Source organism: Tetrahymena thermophila, assembly GCF_000189635.1.
Source record: "Tetrahymena thermophila SB210 genomic scaffold scf_8254611, whole genome shotgun sequence".
NCBI lineage: Eukaryota > Ciliophora > Oligohymenophorea > Hymenostomatida > Tetrahymenidae > Tetrahymena > Tetrahymena thermophila.
The window spans coordinates 37,117-55,379 of NW_002476381.1; the positions used below are offsets into that span (position 1 = coordinate 37,117).

Here is an 18,263-nt window from a genome sequence, read left to right on the forward strand (position 1 = left end):
CGCAAAAATTATTTATTCTGTGCAGTGACTTTCTTTTTTAAATATCTTTTTATTTATTTATTTTTTTATTTCTCTCAATTAACTAACTAACTAACAAGCAATTAAATAAATAAATGAATTAATTCATTAATTAATTATATTGATTTATTCATTCATTTTCTTTTTCATTTCTAATACAAAATAAGATGAAATAAATCAATCAACTTTCTAATTTTTATCAAATTAATTGGCATTTAACTTGCTTATTTTATTTATTTTGATTTACGTGTAGCAGCATTAATAATTCTAATTTGACGAGCTGAGCATATCCTTTTTGATCCCAACAAAGAATTATTCAAACTAAAAAAAATAACAACATATCATGAAATATTTAAAATTTAAATTTTAAATAAAATATTAATTAAATCATTAAACTATTAAAAATATTTTATTTAAATAAATGGAAAAATGTTAAATTTGATGTTTATTATCATTTATTTTAGCATTAAACTTATTAATTGATATACGTGTAGCAAGCAGCATTAATAATTCTAATTCTAATTTGACCAACTGATCATATCCTTTTTAATCCCAACAAAGCATTATTTAAATTAAAAAATAATAATAACATATCATTCAATATTTAAAATTAAAATTTTAAATAAAATATTAATAAATTAATAAATAAAATTTAGCCATTATTAATACTTTACTTAAACTGAATGCAAAAAATGCTATTATTTGGTTTTTAAATTTTAATTTTAGTGTAAAATTTAATAATTGTGATTATTCTATTAACTTTGGTTCATTTACGATTGTTTACAGAATCGCTAATTTTAATTTTATTAAATTAATATTTATATTATATTTTGAACTAATATATCCTTTATACTATTAAATTTAATTAAAATAACAGATTTTATCATTATTTGAGATAAAATTAAAAATTTTAATTCGAAATTATGAGCATTTCATAACTCATTAAAAAGACGAAAATTCATAAAAATATAAGGTGAAATATTTTAAATTACAATAAATTTAATAATTAAATAAATAAATAAAAATTTAAACAAACTTTATTAAACAGATTATATTTACTTTTTCTTATTTGAATTAACACTTAAATAATTGATTTCAAATTACTTTATGTAAATAAATTCTAAATTATTTTAATATTTGCATTTAAATTTAGATTGGGATTATCAAGCACTTAATTGTTTTTACATAAAAAATTGTATTTTTTATAAGTATTAAAATAAATTTTATCATTTTTATAAATTTAATATGACAAAACAAAAAAAATAGTTATTTGTATTAATAAAAATTATTAAAAACTAAGTAAAACAGTAAATGATTTACTTTCATTATAAGTTTAAACACAATTAATTAAATAATTCAAGTAAAGATTTAAAAAACAATTTTATTAAATAGTAGAAATTAATTAATTAATTACAATTTAAAAAATATATATTGAAATATAAATAAATAAAGATTTTTAAATATTTAATTAATTTCTTGTGGTTCAATCAGCTTTGTTTTGTAAATAAATAAATTTGATTGATTTTAAATAAACAAATTCAAAATTTGACGGAACTTTAATAATACTCCAAACCAACCGCAAAATTTAAATTATTCAACAAATTAATATTGCTAGGCAATCATATCTAAATAGCAAGGTGATTACATCTCAAAAAGTTTGAAAGGCTTTTGCAAATTACAAAAAAAGTTTAATGAGCGACAGCAGCTTTTTGAATTCAAGCAATATACAAAAATTAAATAAAGAATTAAATGATCTGAAATCGCGGAAAGTTTTAACTGATATGCTTAATCAGCAGATTGATGTAAATGAGCATCTCTCACAAGAAAACGCAACTTTAATAATGAATTAAAGAAAGTTATTGAATTTAATTTAGTCAAAGGTATTTATTTATTTTTCAAAGTAGCAGATTGAAATTTGTATAAACATATTTTGATAATAGGATAGAATCATAGAAGATATAAAATCAGGTACTTTATCATTTTGTGATCAAGGATAGGATGATGGAGGAGGCGATCACAATGCAAGCACATATAGATAGATTTAGATATAGTTATATTAGAATAAAGCTCAGTTGATGGCTGATCATTAACAATAAATCATTCTTTAAAAAACTCTACAAGGAGGATTATAGTTAAAAATAGTTTATGAAAAGCATTCGCTTTAAAATAAGTTTTCATTTTTTGAAAGGTTGAAAGAATTACGATCTAGTATTTAAAAGCAATAAATATTTAGTTAAGTAGAAATGAAAAGCCAGTAGAATTAGATTTTAAGACTTTATTCTTTGTTTAAGGTCTTGCTTTCTTTGATTTATAAGAAAAAGAAAACAGGATTTGCTGCTCTGTGCTGCTATTATATAAAATAAAATTAGCAAGAAATATATTAAAAAGAATAGGTTAAGATAATTCAATAAATGTAAAATGAATATAAAAAAAATAATGATCCATTAACTATCTATAAATAATTCTATGATTTGTTTAAGTAAAGTAAAGCTGCTTAAAAATTCAGTAAAAATAAAGGGAAAAACTAAGATAATAAAATTAGTCATGCTTAGTCTTTAAACAAATTGACTTTTGTTGTATCTAATTATTCCTAATAATTATAAAAGTAAGCCAATCAAGGATCATTCATGAAAACAGTTTAAAAATTAAAATAATGCAATAAATATTAAAATTTTTCAAAGCGACTCAAAGCTGTGATTATTTAATAAAAGGATAGAATTTTAGAACTTCTTTAGCAATCCAATTCTAGCTAAGAATAGGTCTAAGATTTTATCAAAAAAACTTAAATTATAGTTAATACTATTTAAAATGATTTCAATGTCAAGTGCAAAGAAATAGAGCAGCTCAATTAGGAAAAAGTGTATTTATAATAAACTCATTAGTAGGAAATAGATAGTTTGGAAGAGTAGCTCCAAGAAATACGTTAGTAGAGAGAGGAATCTTTATAAAATTTAAAGGAAAAATAAGACATATAAAGCAAATATCAGTAGAAATGTATGGAAATAGAGGAATTAAAAGATTAAAATCAAAAGAATTCAAGAGAACTTTAAGTTTAAATTGATGCATACGAATAAAAGTTTAATCAATTCTAAGAGATTCATGACGAAGTCATAGGTTAGCTTTAAGAAGTTTAAGACGCTTACAATTAAAAGTGTGCAGAGAATGCACAAGTAATAGAAGAGAGAGATAAATAGTAGCAAGAAGCTGAGGAATTTATTTTAAAACTTCAAAAATAGTTGCAAGAAAGGCATAATGAAGGTGAAGAAGATAAATCACTAATTTAAGAATAACTCAAAATTTAATAGGAAAAGTACGAATAAAAATGTAATTAATATGATGAATTTTTGGAGTAAAGCTAAAAGCAAAAGAAAGAATTTGATGATGCTATTATGAAATTATAGAAAGAATTAAAGTAGTACAAAATAAATGATGAAGAAGGCCAATAGCAACTAATTTAATATGAGTAGAAAATAGAAATGCTTAAAAAGGAATTGCTATAAAACAAATAATTCATCAAAGAATTTGAATTTCAAAAGGAAGAATCTTAACTTGAAATTGAAACTCTCACTAAAAAAATTTAACAATTACAAGCTGAAAAGAATAATCTTGTCAACAACTTAGAAATAAGTGTAGCGAATCTCAAAGATCTTAAATAGTAAAATGATCACATTAACAGCCTTCTTAATAAAAACAAAGAAGAGAAGTCTTTCCTTTTCTAAGAATTAGAAGACAAAGAAAGCATGATTATTTAGCTCAATGAAAAAATTCTAGAATCAGAAAAAAGAATTAAAGATGCAAATAGAAGAGCATCGCACTCACCGAATATGCAGAATGAAAGAGACGAAGCCATTAAAAAATTTAATAAAATAAAGAAAGAAAAGGAAGACCTTCAACAATAGTTGGAGGAAGTCTCTCAAAAATTACAAAAAACAAAGCAAATTAACTAAGAACTAACAAAAGAAGCAATTGAATTGAATAAAGAAAAATTATAAATGAGTGTAAAATTAACTATAAATATTAATTTTAAATAATAAAAATTATTTTAAATTTAAAGGAAGAGTTTGATAATCTATGCCACTAGTTGGAAGACAGAGAAAACAAAATAGCAGCTATAGAAGATAAATTCTAAATACTTCTTCAAAAGTTAGAAGAAAAAGAAATCCAGCTGTAGAAACAAGCAGTGAAACCTGAACTTCTATAAAAAGTAAAATAAAAATTAAGAAATTAGATTTATTTTTGATTTTGTTTAAATTATTGAAAAATATAGATTACACAGGATAAGCTAGAACTAGAAGAAGAAAATAGAGGGTTAAAAAAGGAGCTACTTGATATCGATCACTAGATTCAGCAGTATTAAATAAATATGAAGAAACTTCAACAGGAAATAAACGAGTATAAACAGAAGGAAATAGAATAAAAAGAATAAATAAATGAAATAAATTAAAACTTAGCAAACTTAACAAGAGATAAAATAGGCTATCTCAGAGAAAATTCTGAAAAGCAGCACGAAATATAAAAGATGAAACAAGAAAACTAAAACTTAAAGAGCATGTGTGATTAATATTAGACTTTAATAGAAGACTATAATGATTAATTCGAGCTTTTCACAAAGACAATTAAGTCTATGGATTCAAAAATTAAAAATCTTGAAAACAGATCTCAAAATACAATGATGGAAGCTATGGGAGAATTTAAACAGAATTAAGAACTACAAAACTCTTAAGTTTCTAAAAGCAGCAACTAAAATCAGTAACAAAGTAAACCAGGTTCAATTTAACTAGAAAATATTGACTTAACTAACATGAACACAGGTCAATAATTAATAAAAAGGATAGATTAAATGAAAAATATGTATTCTAAATAAAATTGATTTTAATTTATTTTTAATATATTTACTAATTAATTAATTAACTAATTTTGTTAGCAAGAAATTATTAAATATTTCATATATATTTTATTACAATATTAATAAGTTTTTATATTAATATCAATACTAATACTAATAAGTAAATTAATGACTAACATAAAATTAACTATTTTTAATTTAGGTTGAAATAAAAATTATAAAACTGACTATTAGTCAATATAAATTAGTTAAACTTAATTTAAAATTAGTTTTTTAAAATGTTTTTTAATGAATAATTAATTATTTTTTTCTAAAAATACCCATAAGTTTTACTTAAATTATAATATTGAAAGGCAGTAAATACAATAAAGTTAGAGAATTAGGGGGGAAAGTTTATTGTTAAACACAATGACTTTTATTTTGATTATATGTTTTTCCAAATTGTTTCATTCAAAAACGTAATATTTTTATGAAAAATGTTAAAATCATCAACAAAAAAAATATAACCTATTTAAATTTAATAAAATCCATAAAAATAACTAATTTACTTCTAATTATACCTAGAATATTGGTGTATTTATTATTTATGTCAATAAAATGTATAACATCTAAAGAATTAAGAGAGAAAAAATAGAATTTAAATGCTGATTTATTGTTGTGTTTTGTGTTAATTAATTATTCAAAAACTAATTGGAAATTATTAAAATAAGCTTTAATATTTATTCAATTGAAAATAAACAAGATAACTAACAAACTAATAACTAAATGATTCATTTTTATTTAAAAATACCATTCATTTATTTATACTAATTATCATAAATAAATAGTGAAAAATAAGTAATAATTCTAAACTATAAAGAGATAATTAGAATGTAATTATATTGAAATAATTAATTTATTTCTTAATATATCATATTAATATTGATCTATTTATTATAAATAAATACATTAATAAAACCTATAATAATTAAGGAATTAAAAGAAATAAAATAGGATTTAAAAACTAATTTATTGTTGTGTTTAGAGTTTATTAATTTTTCAAAAGCTGACTTTTTGGAAATATTAAAATAGGCTTTAATATTATATTTCAATTTGAAAATAAATATGATAACTAACTAACTAATCAGCTAAATAAATAGATAAACAAACAAACAAATAATTAATTAATTAATTATTGTACAAAGCAATAACTTTAATCAAATCCTATTGATTAAAATTTGATAAGTTAAAACTTTAATATTCATTGATTAATACAAAAACTCTGAAATAATTAATTAATTAATAAATATAAGCCTATTTAAATTATTGCACTTTTTAATAGCTTAATTGCATATTTAGTTTCAACAATCAATCATCAAAAAATAGTAAATAAGGAAGCATCCTCATTCATATTGATTGATAAATTATAATTTAAAGAAAGAAATACCAACAAAGAATTTTGTAGAAAAAACATACTGGAAAAGGTTAATTAAGATTAAATAGTCGATTATTGAATCATCTGAAGTTAGTAGAACATTATTTGATAAAAATTTGTTAGATGTAGAAATCAGTTTCTTAATTGTCTACCTAATATAAGTAAAAAAACTCCTAAAACTGTCTTTAGGAAATGCAAAATAGGTTGTAAAATTTTTAATAAAGTTTACTTTAAGTAAACAATAAGCTAATACATACGAATGATAAGCAAGACTAATTTAGTGAAGGATAAGACAGTGAATTTTAGAACTGTAATTCATCAAAAAGATCTAATTATAAATATAAAAAAAATATCAATAAGAATCAAAATTCTTAAAATGAAAAAATTAATGAAAATCAAGTGGCTAAAGATTAAAACAAGCAGCTTTAACCAAATAATTTTACTGAATTTGTTTCAAAAACTGGCGAAAAACAAAATTAAAATGTTAATTCACAAACTATATCTCCGTCTACCAATACTAGAAATGTAGGAGTATTGCCTGACATCAACCAGCAACATCATCATAATCAATATTAAAAGGCAGACAATTATTATCTCCTAAAAGGAAAAAAAAAATAAAAAAACAAATATTAAAATGACTTATATGAAACCAGTTTATCTGAAACAGTTTCAAGCAAGTCCTCACAAAACTTTCAATCTTCAGTAAGTTGCTTTTGACTTCAAAGCATTTATCATATTATTAAACATAAATTTTTCATTAAAATACAAAGAAAATGATTGATTTAATTTAAATAAAAAATACTTTCATTGCAAATACATTTAAATCTTAGTTTAAAATATATTTTAAAAATATATTTAGTCTCACGAACACCTAAATCCTAATCATTAGAACAAATCAATTCAAATAAATAAAAAGGTCCAAGACTTAAAAACTGAAGAGGATTCATAAGATGGGATCTCTTTAAATGAACAGAGAAAAAGAATATTGTAAGGAGTTTAAGAGTTAAAAAAGCTAAGAGAAAGAAGATTTACTTTCAAAAAACTAAGAAAAATAGACAAGCTAAAACAGCGAATTAGTGTGCTTTAGGAATTAGAAAAGCAGATACCTCTGATTCAAAACATTTAGAAACAAAAAGAAATTGAAAATAAATTAAACATGAATGGAGGAGATGGAGATATTTCAGATATGTCTTTTATTAGTTAGGATGAGTGCCAATCAAGAAACAGCGATGACTTTATCTTTGAAAAACTAGATCAAATTTCAGTTACTGAAATGAGTGAAGATAATGAAAAGGATAGAGTAAATGAAATAGATGAAGTCGTGGTATAACCCAAGTAAATCAATAAAAATTACTAAGATGTTCTACCAAGCATTAATAATTCCACTAAATCCACAAAACTTACAAACACGCTAGAAAGCATTATGGAGGAGCATTAAGATTACTTCAACCATATCGCAGGTAATTAATTCTATGATTGAATTTATTCTTAAGTTAATAAAAACAATATTTAAGTTCATTAAAAATGTCAATTCTTTTATTTAACAAAAAATAGCCAACAAGAAAATTAATTGACTTTCTTTCAATTAATCTCTCTAATTCCATCCATTCTTAAATTAACTCATTTTAACAAAAACCAAAAGAATTAATTTCATTCAAAATTAAAAAAATTCATTTTAGCTAAAATATTAAAATTAATTTTGTAATTTTTCAACAAAATTTATCTAATTAATTTTAATTAATGATTTATTTATAAGCTGCTTCATTCAAATAAGAAGTTAATACAAATTGATTGAATTAAACTTTAAAATAAATTTTATTAAACAATTTCTTAAAATATTTAAAAATAAATTAGGCATGGATTAAATAAATAAATAAAGAAAGAAAGAAAGAATTTTTTTATAATTTAACTTTAAAATAATTTTATTAAAAAAATTTATATTAAAATTGAAAATAAATTCAGTTCAGCTCTAAATAAATAAATGTTTAATTTGTTCTTATTCTTTATTTAAATAAAAATTTTTTAAATAGATTTTTATTTTAAAAATGATAGATAATTTTGAATTAAATTAATAAAAAAAAAATTTAAAATTAAAACAATTTTTATTTTATTCTAAAAAATTAGAAAAATTTAACAAGATTAGATAAAAAAATAAATAACACTTAACAAAATTAAATTTAATAAAAAAATTTTTTTTGCAAGATTGAATAAAAAAATTAATTTAATCATAAAAGCATTTTTTTTTTGAAATTGAAGTTTAAAATAAATTTTGTATGTAATAAATAAATAAATAGGTAAGTGCGCATGTGGATAATGTGAATGTGGAAGATGCCATGTAAAATGTTTAGTAAATTAAAAGAAACCGTAAGTTTACAATATGAAATGGGAATCTTCATATAATAGATCTTATAACCATAACTAAAATAATATATTTAAAGATTAATATGACATAAAAATGATGAGAAAATCCTACTAACCTCAATAGTCAATACCTTTTGAATACACTTCAACTTTTAAAGTAAGTAATTCTTTCTAAATTAACTATTACTAAATTTAAAATATTTTTTACAACAAAAGAGAGATTATCAAAACCCACCAGATATTAATTTCTAAAGAGTTGTTAAATATGATAGAATCAAAGAAAGTCCTCTTTATAGCCTTTCTACTTATAAAGTAAATTATCTTTAATTTGAATACGTCCTATAATATTATCTTAATTTTATTTTATAGAGCAATTATGTAGACTGGAAGATAGGAGTAAAAGAAGAACCTGTTTAACTGTAGCCTGCAGAAATGAAAACAGTTGTATAAGGAGTTCCTTTAATTGGCTCTTCAACCATGAAAAAAGATTACTAAGCCATAGACCACGTTAAAACAAACACTGCTAAACCGCCTGATCAAAGTCCTTTACCAAGGTTTTCTATTCACAGAAGCAATTTTAAAAAGCATAATGGTTTTAATCCATTGAATTAAATGGAACCAAAAAGTACTGAATCAGATATTTTCAAGCAAAAAGTAATAAAATATTGATCAAACAAACAAGCAAACTAAAATACTTAAAATATTTTTATTTTAAATAAATATTATTAGAAGCATGAGTTCATTTCAATACCATCATTTGAAGGTCAATATCAAACGAGTTAATCAGTTCATTAGGATTTAGGAAAATAGCATTGCGAGGGAACACAAAAACTATATGCAATGTATCAAAGAAAAATAGAAAAGTATCAAAAAAGACTCTAAGAATAAATAGAAAAACTAGAATAAGCAAAATGAATGAATACTTTAATTGGCAAAATAATTATGAAAAGTTCATTAAAGTAAGCTTTATTATTGAAGACAAAGCTAATATTATATATTATTTATATTAATCTATTATAGTAATTACTTAAATCCCTTTAATAATTTATTAGATTATTTATTTTTTTTTTAATTAGCATATAAAAACATTCTTCAAGTTTTTATAAATTCTTAAACAAAGTATTTATTTATTTATTTACTTAATTACTTACTAACTTACTTATTTCCTATTTTATTGACTATATAAATAAATAAGAAAGAAAGAAAGATTTTTTCATAAATAATCAAAACTAATTGAAAATTTTATTTGAATTTTATTGTTAAAATCAACCAAATTCAGTATCAATAATCAAATTTAATTATTCATTTTAAAATTTAAAACAACTCTTTGATTTTTTAAATAAATAAATAAATCAATCAATAATTATTGATGAAAATATTTTATATAGCTGAAATTTACTTTTTTTATAATTTTTAATTTATAAAACTAAAATAAGAAAATAATAAATCAAATTGGAATAGTTTTATTAATGAATTAAGTATATTTACTATAATTAGTCATAAAATTTAAATAAAGATTTATATTTTATCTGCAAGTATTATTAGAAACTTTTTTTGAAAAGAGTTTTGAAATAATTAAATAATAATTTCATACTAAAAATAACTAAAATTTATTTTACATTAAAATCTATTTAAGAAAATGTTCTTTATAAAAAATAAATCAAAGGCAGTTAAAATTAGTTGCTTTGATGATATTTAATTAATTTTATTTATTTTTTATTTAAATTGTTTCGTTTTTAACTGATTTTTCTGTTAGCTGATTTTAATTATTTATTTATTTATTTTTTATTTATTTTTTTGTTTATTTTTTAATGATTTTTTTTTTAAAGATTCTTTTATGGTTTTTAAGATTTTATCATTTTATTTTAATATCTTTTTTAATGTTATTTATTTATTTTTAGTTGCAGGACAAGCTCAATTTTATCGCGTTTGATTTCTCTTAATTAATAGTTAGATTTTTTTAATGATAGCTTAATAGGTTAGTTAATATTAAAATTTTAATGGAGAAAAAAATAGTTAGATAGTCTCAAAAAAAAGAATAAACTCTGAAGCAAAAATAATAAAAATATATATGATACAACTCAACTTCATTACTTCGAAGTGTTTTTGAGAGGAATAGAGAGGGGAAGTTTCGCCAAAATTTTTTTTTTTGATCTCATTACCAGAGCAAAGTAATCGGAGGGATTGATTACTTTGGATATGGGATATAATCATGGCCGATGAGATATATAGAGACAAAGGTAGCAGTATAGATATCCGATTTAGTCGATAGGGACAATAAATGCAGGTGGCATTGTGCAGAAATATTGCCTTCAAAAACTTATTTTTTGTGTTGGAGTTTAAAACTTATCTATACTTTTACGCTCTGATCTCTCTTCTTAAAAAACTTTTCATTTCAAAAGACTTTGATAAATTTTGATTAATTAAAAATTATATCTAAAGGATTGCTTTTATTTTTTTAGACTTTAATTGAATTAGAAACTAAAGTATTCTGTGTATTTTTCAATATTTTTCTTATTATCATTAATTAATTAATTAATTTTTAACGGAATGAAATAGATTAAATTAAATTTTAATTTAAAAAAATACATAAAAATATTTAATTTTTAAATAATCTAAAAATTAAATTAAAGTTAGTTTTTAAACAAATTATTTTTTGGACTGAACCAAAAGAAAGAGGAAAGAAAGAATCATTTATTTTGTGTGATAAATTTATTAATTAAATAAACAAGATATAACTCTATGCGAAGTTAAGCAAAATTAAATCTATAAATTTTTTAAGAGGTGGCAGGTTTGATAAGATAAAATTAATAATTTAGGTCTCTTATTCTAGATCATGTTCTACTTACTTTTTACATAGTTTTTTTGGGTTAAGAATACGACAAAAAATAATATTTTAATTCTTTTTAAATATCCACTATAACTAACTAAACATGCTCATTTGATTGATTTTCTTCTTTCTTTTTTTCTAATTAATAGTTTTTCTATTGAAATAACATTTGAAAGAAGAATTGATTGATATGATTTATCTATTTATTTATTTATTTACATACTTTTCACTCTTTTTAGAAATTCTCTCTATTTCAAAATAGAAGCATAATTTAGCTAATACTATGAAAGCACCTAAAAACCCGTTTTTTCATGAAGTGGTTTGTGTGATGCTCTTAAAATTAAATATTTATTTTAAGAGAGCGTTTTTACTATTTGGACTATTTAGAATTTGAATGTAAAAAACAAAAAGATTAGCGCCGGAGGGAAGAAGATTAAAGCTTTAATTGATTGATTGAATGAATGTTTTGGTAAATTACTTACAAAAATTAAAGTTGTAATGCAAAATGAACAAATAGCTTTTAATTATTTAGATTATTCAGGAATTTAATGTTTATTCTTTTATTCTAAATGACAAGAATAGCTTTTGATTACTTGAAGATTATTAAGAATGATTTGATTTGAGTCTCTTCTAGAATTTTCAGAAATTAAATTTGAAATAATATTTACAAGTTATTAATTTTCTATTGGAAGAATTAGGTCATTTATTAGCTTGATATGCAAAAATCAATAGATCAAATATAGCGAATAGTGCAAAAAGTTAAAAAAATTAGAAGTGGGAGATTACTAAGGATCATTTGACTAAAAAACTAAATATAATAAATAATCAATTAAAACAAAAACTCTTTCTAAAATAATCAATCAATCAATCAATCGCACATATTTATTTTATCGAAAAATAAGTAGGTGTTAATTCCTTATCGATATCAAATATAAATAAATATATATTGCTATTTATTATAATAGATTAACTACCATAAATAAGAGCTCATTTTCCCTAAATCTTCCCTATAGATTAATAATAAATTTCAATAAACAAGTTAAATAGAATAAGACTATTTGATTGATTTGATTATTCAGCTACCTATTAGATATAGACATATTTTGCACCACGAATTAAGATATAATTTAAGAGTTAACAAAAAAATTAATACATCAAAAATTAAAAAAAAAAAAATCACATACAAATGGCAATTATTAAAATTCAATTCAACAAATAAATTCGCAAATTCAATGACAACTAAAACATCCAATTGAATAAAATCTACAACTTCATCATGAAGAACTTTGAAAACTTGCCTCCTTACTTCGAGTTACAGTTCAGAGATCCCCTAAACAAGATTAAGAGACAGCTTATGAATAATGATTAACTCCAAAGCTTAATCCAAATCAAACAAAACATAACTCTAATTGTAAAGCCCATTATTTTCGAGAACATCAGCAGATACTAAATTAGCAAAAAGAATATTGAGTAGTTCTAGTCAACTGGAATTCTCTCTGATATGGCTTTGTTGCTAGAAAGACTCTCGCTCCACTAATCCTACTCTGATAGTTAATATGAAAAAGAAAACAATAATAATAATAATACTGTTGTAAATAATTGTAGTAAGAATTTAATCAATAAATTTTTAGTTGAAGATTGCAGTGAACAAGAAAATATCAAGAAAGAAGAATGTTTCCAATTAACACCAGGAGTTAATAATAACTACTATTAAAATATCGTCATCTAAGATGAAAAAGACTTCCTTATCAAGGATGAAACAAGGGAATATGTCGATCAAATGTTTGGCCTCTCCTCTGACGACGACAGTTCTCAATAAATTGAATTAAACTTTTGAAAACAATTAAACAAATGAATATTTAGCTAACTTACTTCAACCATCATTAAATAGTTCATTTACTTTTAATTTCAAAATTTGATTCATATTAGAAATGATAATTTTTTAACTTCCCCATCTCTCAAATCTCTATTCTTAAATAATAATAATTAATTAAATGATTGATCGATTAATTAAAACTTAGTCTCATCCTATTAGTAAGTCTTTATGCTGTCAAAAATGACGCTAGTTATTAATCAATCTTTCCATGATAAATAAATATCCCTTAAAATAATTTTATCAATTTAAACTATTTCAAAAATTAATTAATTTCAATACTCCTATCATCAATCAGTTAACATAATTGATTGTTATAATCTTTTGAACCTACTCAAACATATTTAAATATCAATCAACTTATTGATTACAGTATAAGAATATATCATGCTACTACACTTATAAACCTCAAACCCACGTTTTAACTCGAAAATATGTATTGAAAATTTAAATAAAATTTACTTCTATTAACAAATTAAACTAACTAAATCAATCATAAAAATTAACTAAGTAAAATGGGATAGAAATTTAATTAATTAATCAAAAATAAAAAAGTTATTCATTGATGCATCTTAGAAGGAAATAAGAAAAAGCTATATTAAATATTACTCTTCACTCACTCACTCAATCACTGATAGACTTATTTCCTAAATAACTCACTGGCGTTTTTCAAAAATACTTTTGTTTATACTATACTAAAATATATAAATACTATCTTAAATTTCTTATGAATCTTTTTATTTTATTTCTATTTGTTTGTCTGTGTTGTTTCTTAGCTCTTTGCTAAGCTCTTCAATCATTCATTCAATAATCAAATCAATATCCATTTATTTACTTATTTAAAAAAGTACATTTTATCTTCACAATTTTCCTTTCACTCAATATTGATTGACTGACTTATTCGTTTTGTATTTTTTTTACATAATTATAAATTTATTTCTACTGCCTTATAAGGTTTAGTATATAAATGTCCCAGATGTATAATTGCTAAATTTATTTTAAGAAAAAAACCAAGTATGAAAAAAATCTTTTGTCAAAATAATTTTTGAGTAAATTTCATAAAAATTATTTTTATAAAATTTTTGTTTGAATACATTGTAAATTAAATTAAACAAATGCAATTTACTTTTTTACAATATATTTAAGAGTGCAAACAATAAATATTAGCTGTAAAAATGTGAAAAAAAATTAAATTTTTATGGCTTTGAAGAATAAGTGCTTTAGTATAATAAAAAAAGAATTCTTTTATAATAAAATGTAAAATGTAAGTTGTAAAGCAGTATAAAATGGATTCAAAAGTAAATTTTATTATATTTTAAAAAGTTGAGATAAACAATTTTTTTAAATTATAATATTCAAATACATTCTTTTTTCTGGAAAACAAACAAACATGCATGCAATTTTGCTATTTATTTTTCAAATTATCTTAATGTTTTTTATGATTGAATAAGTTGTTTTTTACTTACAAATTTATACCAATAATATATTAAATACTTACAATATTCAATTTCATATTTTACTAAAACTTGTATTAGTTATAGTAATCTAAACAGTTATAGTAATCTAAACTATATACTTGGCTAAAATGAAGAAAATATTTTAAATTGGTAAAATATAAACAAAAATTTGTTTGATATTCAAAACAAAATTCAAAATAATAGTTAATTGCTTTTACTATTTTTTATTTTTAGAAAAAATTATAATTTTTTACACATATTTATAAAATATTTTTTGTTAATTACGATTTGTTTGTTTCTTGAATAAATGAATCAAGTGAAATAATAAAATGATTTTTATAATTTAGTTGTTCAGAATGAAATTATGGTTTTATTTATTTATTTTAGTTTTATAGATTAAATAATTTTGTTCGTTAAATATTTAAAAATATGTCCTTTATTCAATAAAATATTAAAAAGAAATTATTTTTTAGATTTTATTTATTCATAAAAGCTCTTTTAATTTTTATAATTTAAAATTATTATAAATTTTAATTTAAAAAAGGAAAATCAACCAAGCAAATTATAAAAAAATGAGTATAAAAAGCAACGTTTGTATTGAAAATATTTAAGAAGTAAAATGAAAAATAAAGAAACTATAACATGAAAATATTTAATTTTAACTAAAAAGTTTGATAAATATGAAAAAAATTCTATTTCAGCAATAAAAATTAAAAAAAAGTAAATTAAATTTGATAAGTTTTAATATCATATATTTTTTTTTAAAAAAAGCATAAGTGCACAAGAAATTCTTTGTTTTATCTAAAATATATCTAAGTGCTCTACTCTCAGCTAAGTTGTGCTAAGTTTAAGGTATTTTAATCATTTCAAAACATGTTCAATTTTTAATATAAAAATAAATACTTACATTTCAACTAAAGTTAATTTAATATTTAAAAGATTTTTAATAAATTAACAAAAATAATTCATTGATTGATTAATTAATTAATTAATTTCATCAAAATTTAAAAAGTTTAATTATTTTTCGATTTATTTTTACATAAAAATAATTTTATTTAACTTATAAGTATTTGATATTTTTATTAATGTAATTTCTCTTTAAGAAATTCCTACACAAGGTATACAAAATTTTTAGTATAAATCAATATACAAATAAAAATTTAGTGGTTTGGATGCAACCAGAATTTAGATTCTTATATTAAAAAATTCAATTTAAATTAGAAGAAAAATTTATAGAGCTAAATAACATTTTAAATTTGGATAGTTAATGCTAATGAGTATTTACTTAAAAGAAATTTAGACAAACATTTAGCTTAAAAAAAATAATAAATTTAGTATTGAAAATCTTTGTTAATTTTTTGATGAAAAATAGATGGAAACTTTGAAAATTTGTATTTAATTTCAAAATTATTAATATTTCATTGACATATAAATAAAACTAAATAAGTAAATACTTAGAAAATTCAAGAAATATCGATAGAAATAAATGAATTTGTAAGAATTTAAATTCAAAATGTTTAATTAAAAATTAAAATATTCCCCAAAAAGTTTGTAAGTAAATTATCTTAATTAAATCAAAACAATTCCGATACTTTTCGAAATAAGCGTATTTATATAAATAATTCATTAAAATATTTAAATTTTCTTAAATAGACTTAATTAATTATTACATTTTCAGAATATTCTTAACTACTTTTACTTTATTTTTCATAAATAAATAAATTAAACTTACAATTTAAAAATATCTGATAAAACTTTTATTCAATTTATTTATTTATTACACATTCATTTACAAAACTTTAATAAATAAAGTACAAAATAAAATAAACAAACATTCAATAATATTTATTTAGGCATCGCTATACAAAATAAATGGCTATTATTTTCAATCTAATATAATTAATTTCATTAAAATTAGAAGCTATTAAAACTAAGTTAAGATTAAAGTTAAAAATAAACAACTCTTTTTTTCTATTTAAATTAATAATAAAATTAACCAAAAGTAGAAATTTAAATAAAAATAATTTATTTTAATTAAAATTGACCTAACCAAATTATTTTAATTTTTTAAATTTCTAACTTTAAATAAATTTTCAATTAATTAATTAATAGGAATCTTTAAAATTAAATAATTACATCTTATATATTTATGTTTAAAATTTATATTTTAAATAGAGGAAATTATCAAGCAGGCTATGATATCAAGCTTTTGTTAGAGAATTTAACATTTAAAAATGTTACATATTTAAGTCTTGATATGAGGTATTTTCAATTTTCTTAAATATTTTTAATTATTAATTTTTTTAATCATTAATGTTAAGCACAAGTAAAATGGATTATAACTAAGCAACTTTGTTAGGAAACAAAATAGGAACTCTAGAAAATATTACATATTTAGTGCTTTATTTAGGGTAAAAACATATTTTAAAATTTTTAATCAAACATATAAATTTATTAAAGCTTTAATCAAATATCAAACGAAGGAGCCTTTTAAATAGGAGAAGGATTAGGAAAATGCTAAAATCTCAAATTCCTTGTTTTTTAAGCTTTGTAAATATTTATTTATTAAATATTTTGTAAGTATAATAAATTTTTCAGTAATAATAATATAGGTATTAAAGGAGCTCAAGGTTTGAGTTAGGGAATAAGATAATGCTAACAATTAACTAATCTTAATATGGGCATTGAGTATTTTTATTTTTTTAGTATAATTTAATAACAAAATATTCAAAAGGAATAATCACATGTAAAAAAGTGGTGCTGATTACATTTCTGAGATGTTCGTTTCCCTTAAATGCTTAACTCATTTGAATTTAAATTTAGGGTATATAATTTTATTCCACAACTCTTTAATTAGTTTATTAAATAAAAATAAATAAACTTTAAGCATTTATTTTCTTAATTTTGTATTTCTGATTTTAATGATGAATTTATTTCTTAATCTTTAATCAGATAAAATTTAATAGAGTATTATGGAGCTAAAAGCGTGCTAAATGAAATAAATAATTGCAAACTAATGAAGACATTAACAATAAATATGCAGTAAATATTTAATATCAAATCAAAATATATTTTAATTTTCTTATTTATTTATTTACTTAGATAGAATTTAATTTACGGTTCTGGTTTATAATCTTTAGGTTTTTAGATAAAAAATTATTAATATCTAAATCTACTTTAAATTGATTTAAGGTAAAATGTTTAAATATTTTAAATTAATAATTTTTTCAATTAATTAATCCCTTTAAAAGACTAAATTAGAATCAAAACCCAACTTATTTCAAATAAAAAGCATGGAAATAAACAAGACTTGTCAAATTAATTTTATTTGTATGAATTCTTTTAAATGTGTTTGTTTATAAATTTACTTACATATTTTATTTTTAAACTGTAATTTAAGAAATAATTATCATTTAAAATAAATAAATAAATACACACTCAAGAAAAATTTACTCATTAAATTT

General features: G+C 20.5%; 5 protein-coding genes across 5 annotated transcripts; 3 read left to right on the forward strand and 2 right to left on the reverse strand. All coding sequences in view use genetic code 6, as the record gives it.

Moving 5' to 3' along the window:
* Positions 1 to 1,709: 1,709 nt before the first annotated feature.
* On the forward strand, positions 1,710 to 4,888 carry TTHERM_00476520 (hypothetical protein; the record flags this gene model as incomplete). The annotated part of the gene is made up of 4 exons (XM_001017360.1): positions 1,710 to 1,898; positions 1,959 to 4,016; positions 4,073 to 4,222; positions 4,286 to 4,888. The coding sequence occupies 4 exons, from the start codon at positions 1,710 to 1,712 to the stop codon at positions 4,886 to 4,888; spliced, it is 3,000 nt and encodes a 999-aa protein (XP_001017360.1).
* A 1,513-nt stretch (positions 4,889 to 6,401) lies between these two features.
* Positions 6,402 to 9,554, forward strand: TTHERM_00476530 (STOP protein; the record flags this gene model as incomplete). Its single annotated transcript, XM_001017361.3, has 6 exons — positions 6,402 to 6,980; positions 7,138 to 7,738; positions 8,573 to 8,796; positions 8,856 to 8,951; positions 9,009 to 9,293; positions 9,369 to 9,554. 6 exons carry the CDS (start codon positions 6,402 to 6,404, stop codon positions 9,552 to 9,554), a joined length of 1,971 nt encoding a protein of 656 aa, XP_001017361.3.
* Positions 9,555 to 9,991: 437 nt separating this feature from the next.
* On the reverse strand, positions 9,992 to 10,498 carry TTHERM_000476531 (hypothetical protein; the record flags this gene model as incomplete). Its single annotated transcript, XM_012797928.1, has 1 exon — positions 9,992 to 10,498. The coding sequence occupies one exon, from the start codon at positions 10,496 to 10,498 to the stop codon at positions 9,992 to 9,994; it is 507 nt and encodes a 168-aa protein (XP_012653382.1).
* Positions 10,499 to 12,672: 2,174 nt separating this feature from the next.
* On the reverse strand, positions 12,673 to 13,194 carry TTHERM_000476533 (transmembrane protein, putative; the record flags this gene model as incomplete). The annotated part of the gene is made up of 1 exon (XM_012797929.1): positions 12,673 to 13,194. One exon carries the CDS (start codon positions 13,192 to 13,194, stop codon positions 12,673 to 12,675), a length of 522 nt encoding a protein of 173 aa, XP_012653383.1.
* Positions 13,195 to 15,371: 2,177 nt separating this feature from the next.
* Positions 15,372 to 18,135, forward strand: TTHERM_00476550 (kinase domain protein, putative; the record flags this gene model as incomplete). Its single annotated transcript, XM_001017363.2, has 11 exons — positions 15,372 to 15,413; positions 15,470 to 15,519; positions 15,571 to 15,651; positions 16,975 to 17,061; positions 17,121 to 17,210; positions 17,260 to 17,349; positions 17,398 to 17,487; positions 17,534 to 17,623; positions 17,752 to 17,841; positions 17,902 to 17,991; positions 18,051 to 18,135. 11 exons carry the CDS (start codon positions 15,372 to 15,374, stop codon positions 18,133 to 18,135), a joined length of 885 nt encoding a protein of 294 aa, XP_001017363.2.
* Positions 18,136 to 18,263: the final 128 nt, after the last annotated feature.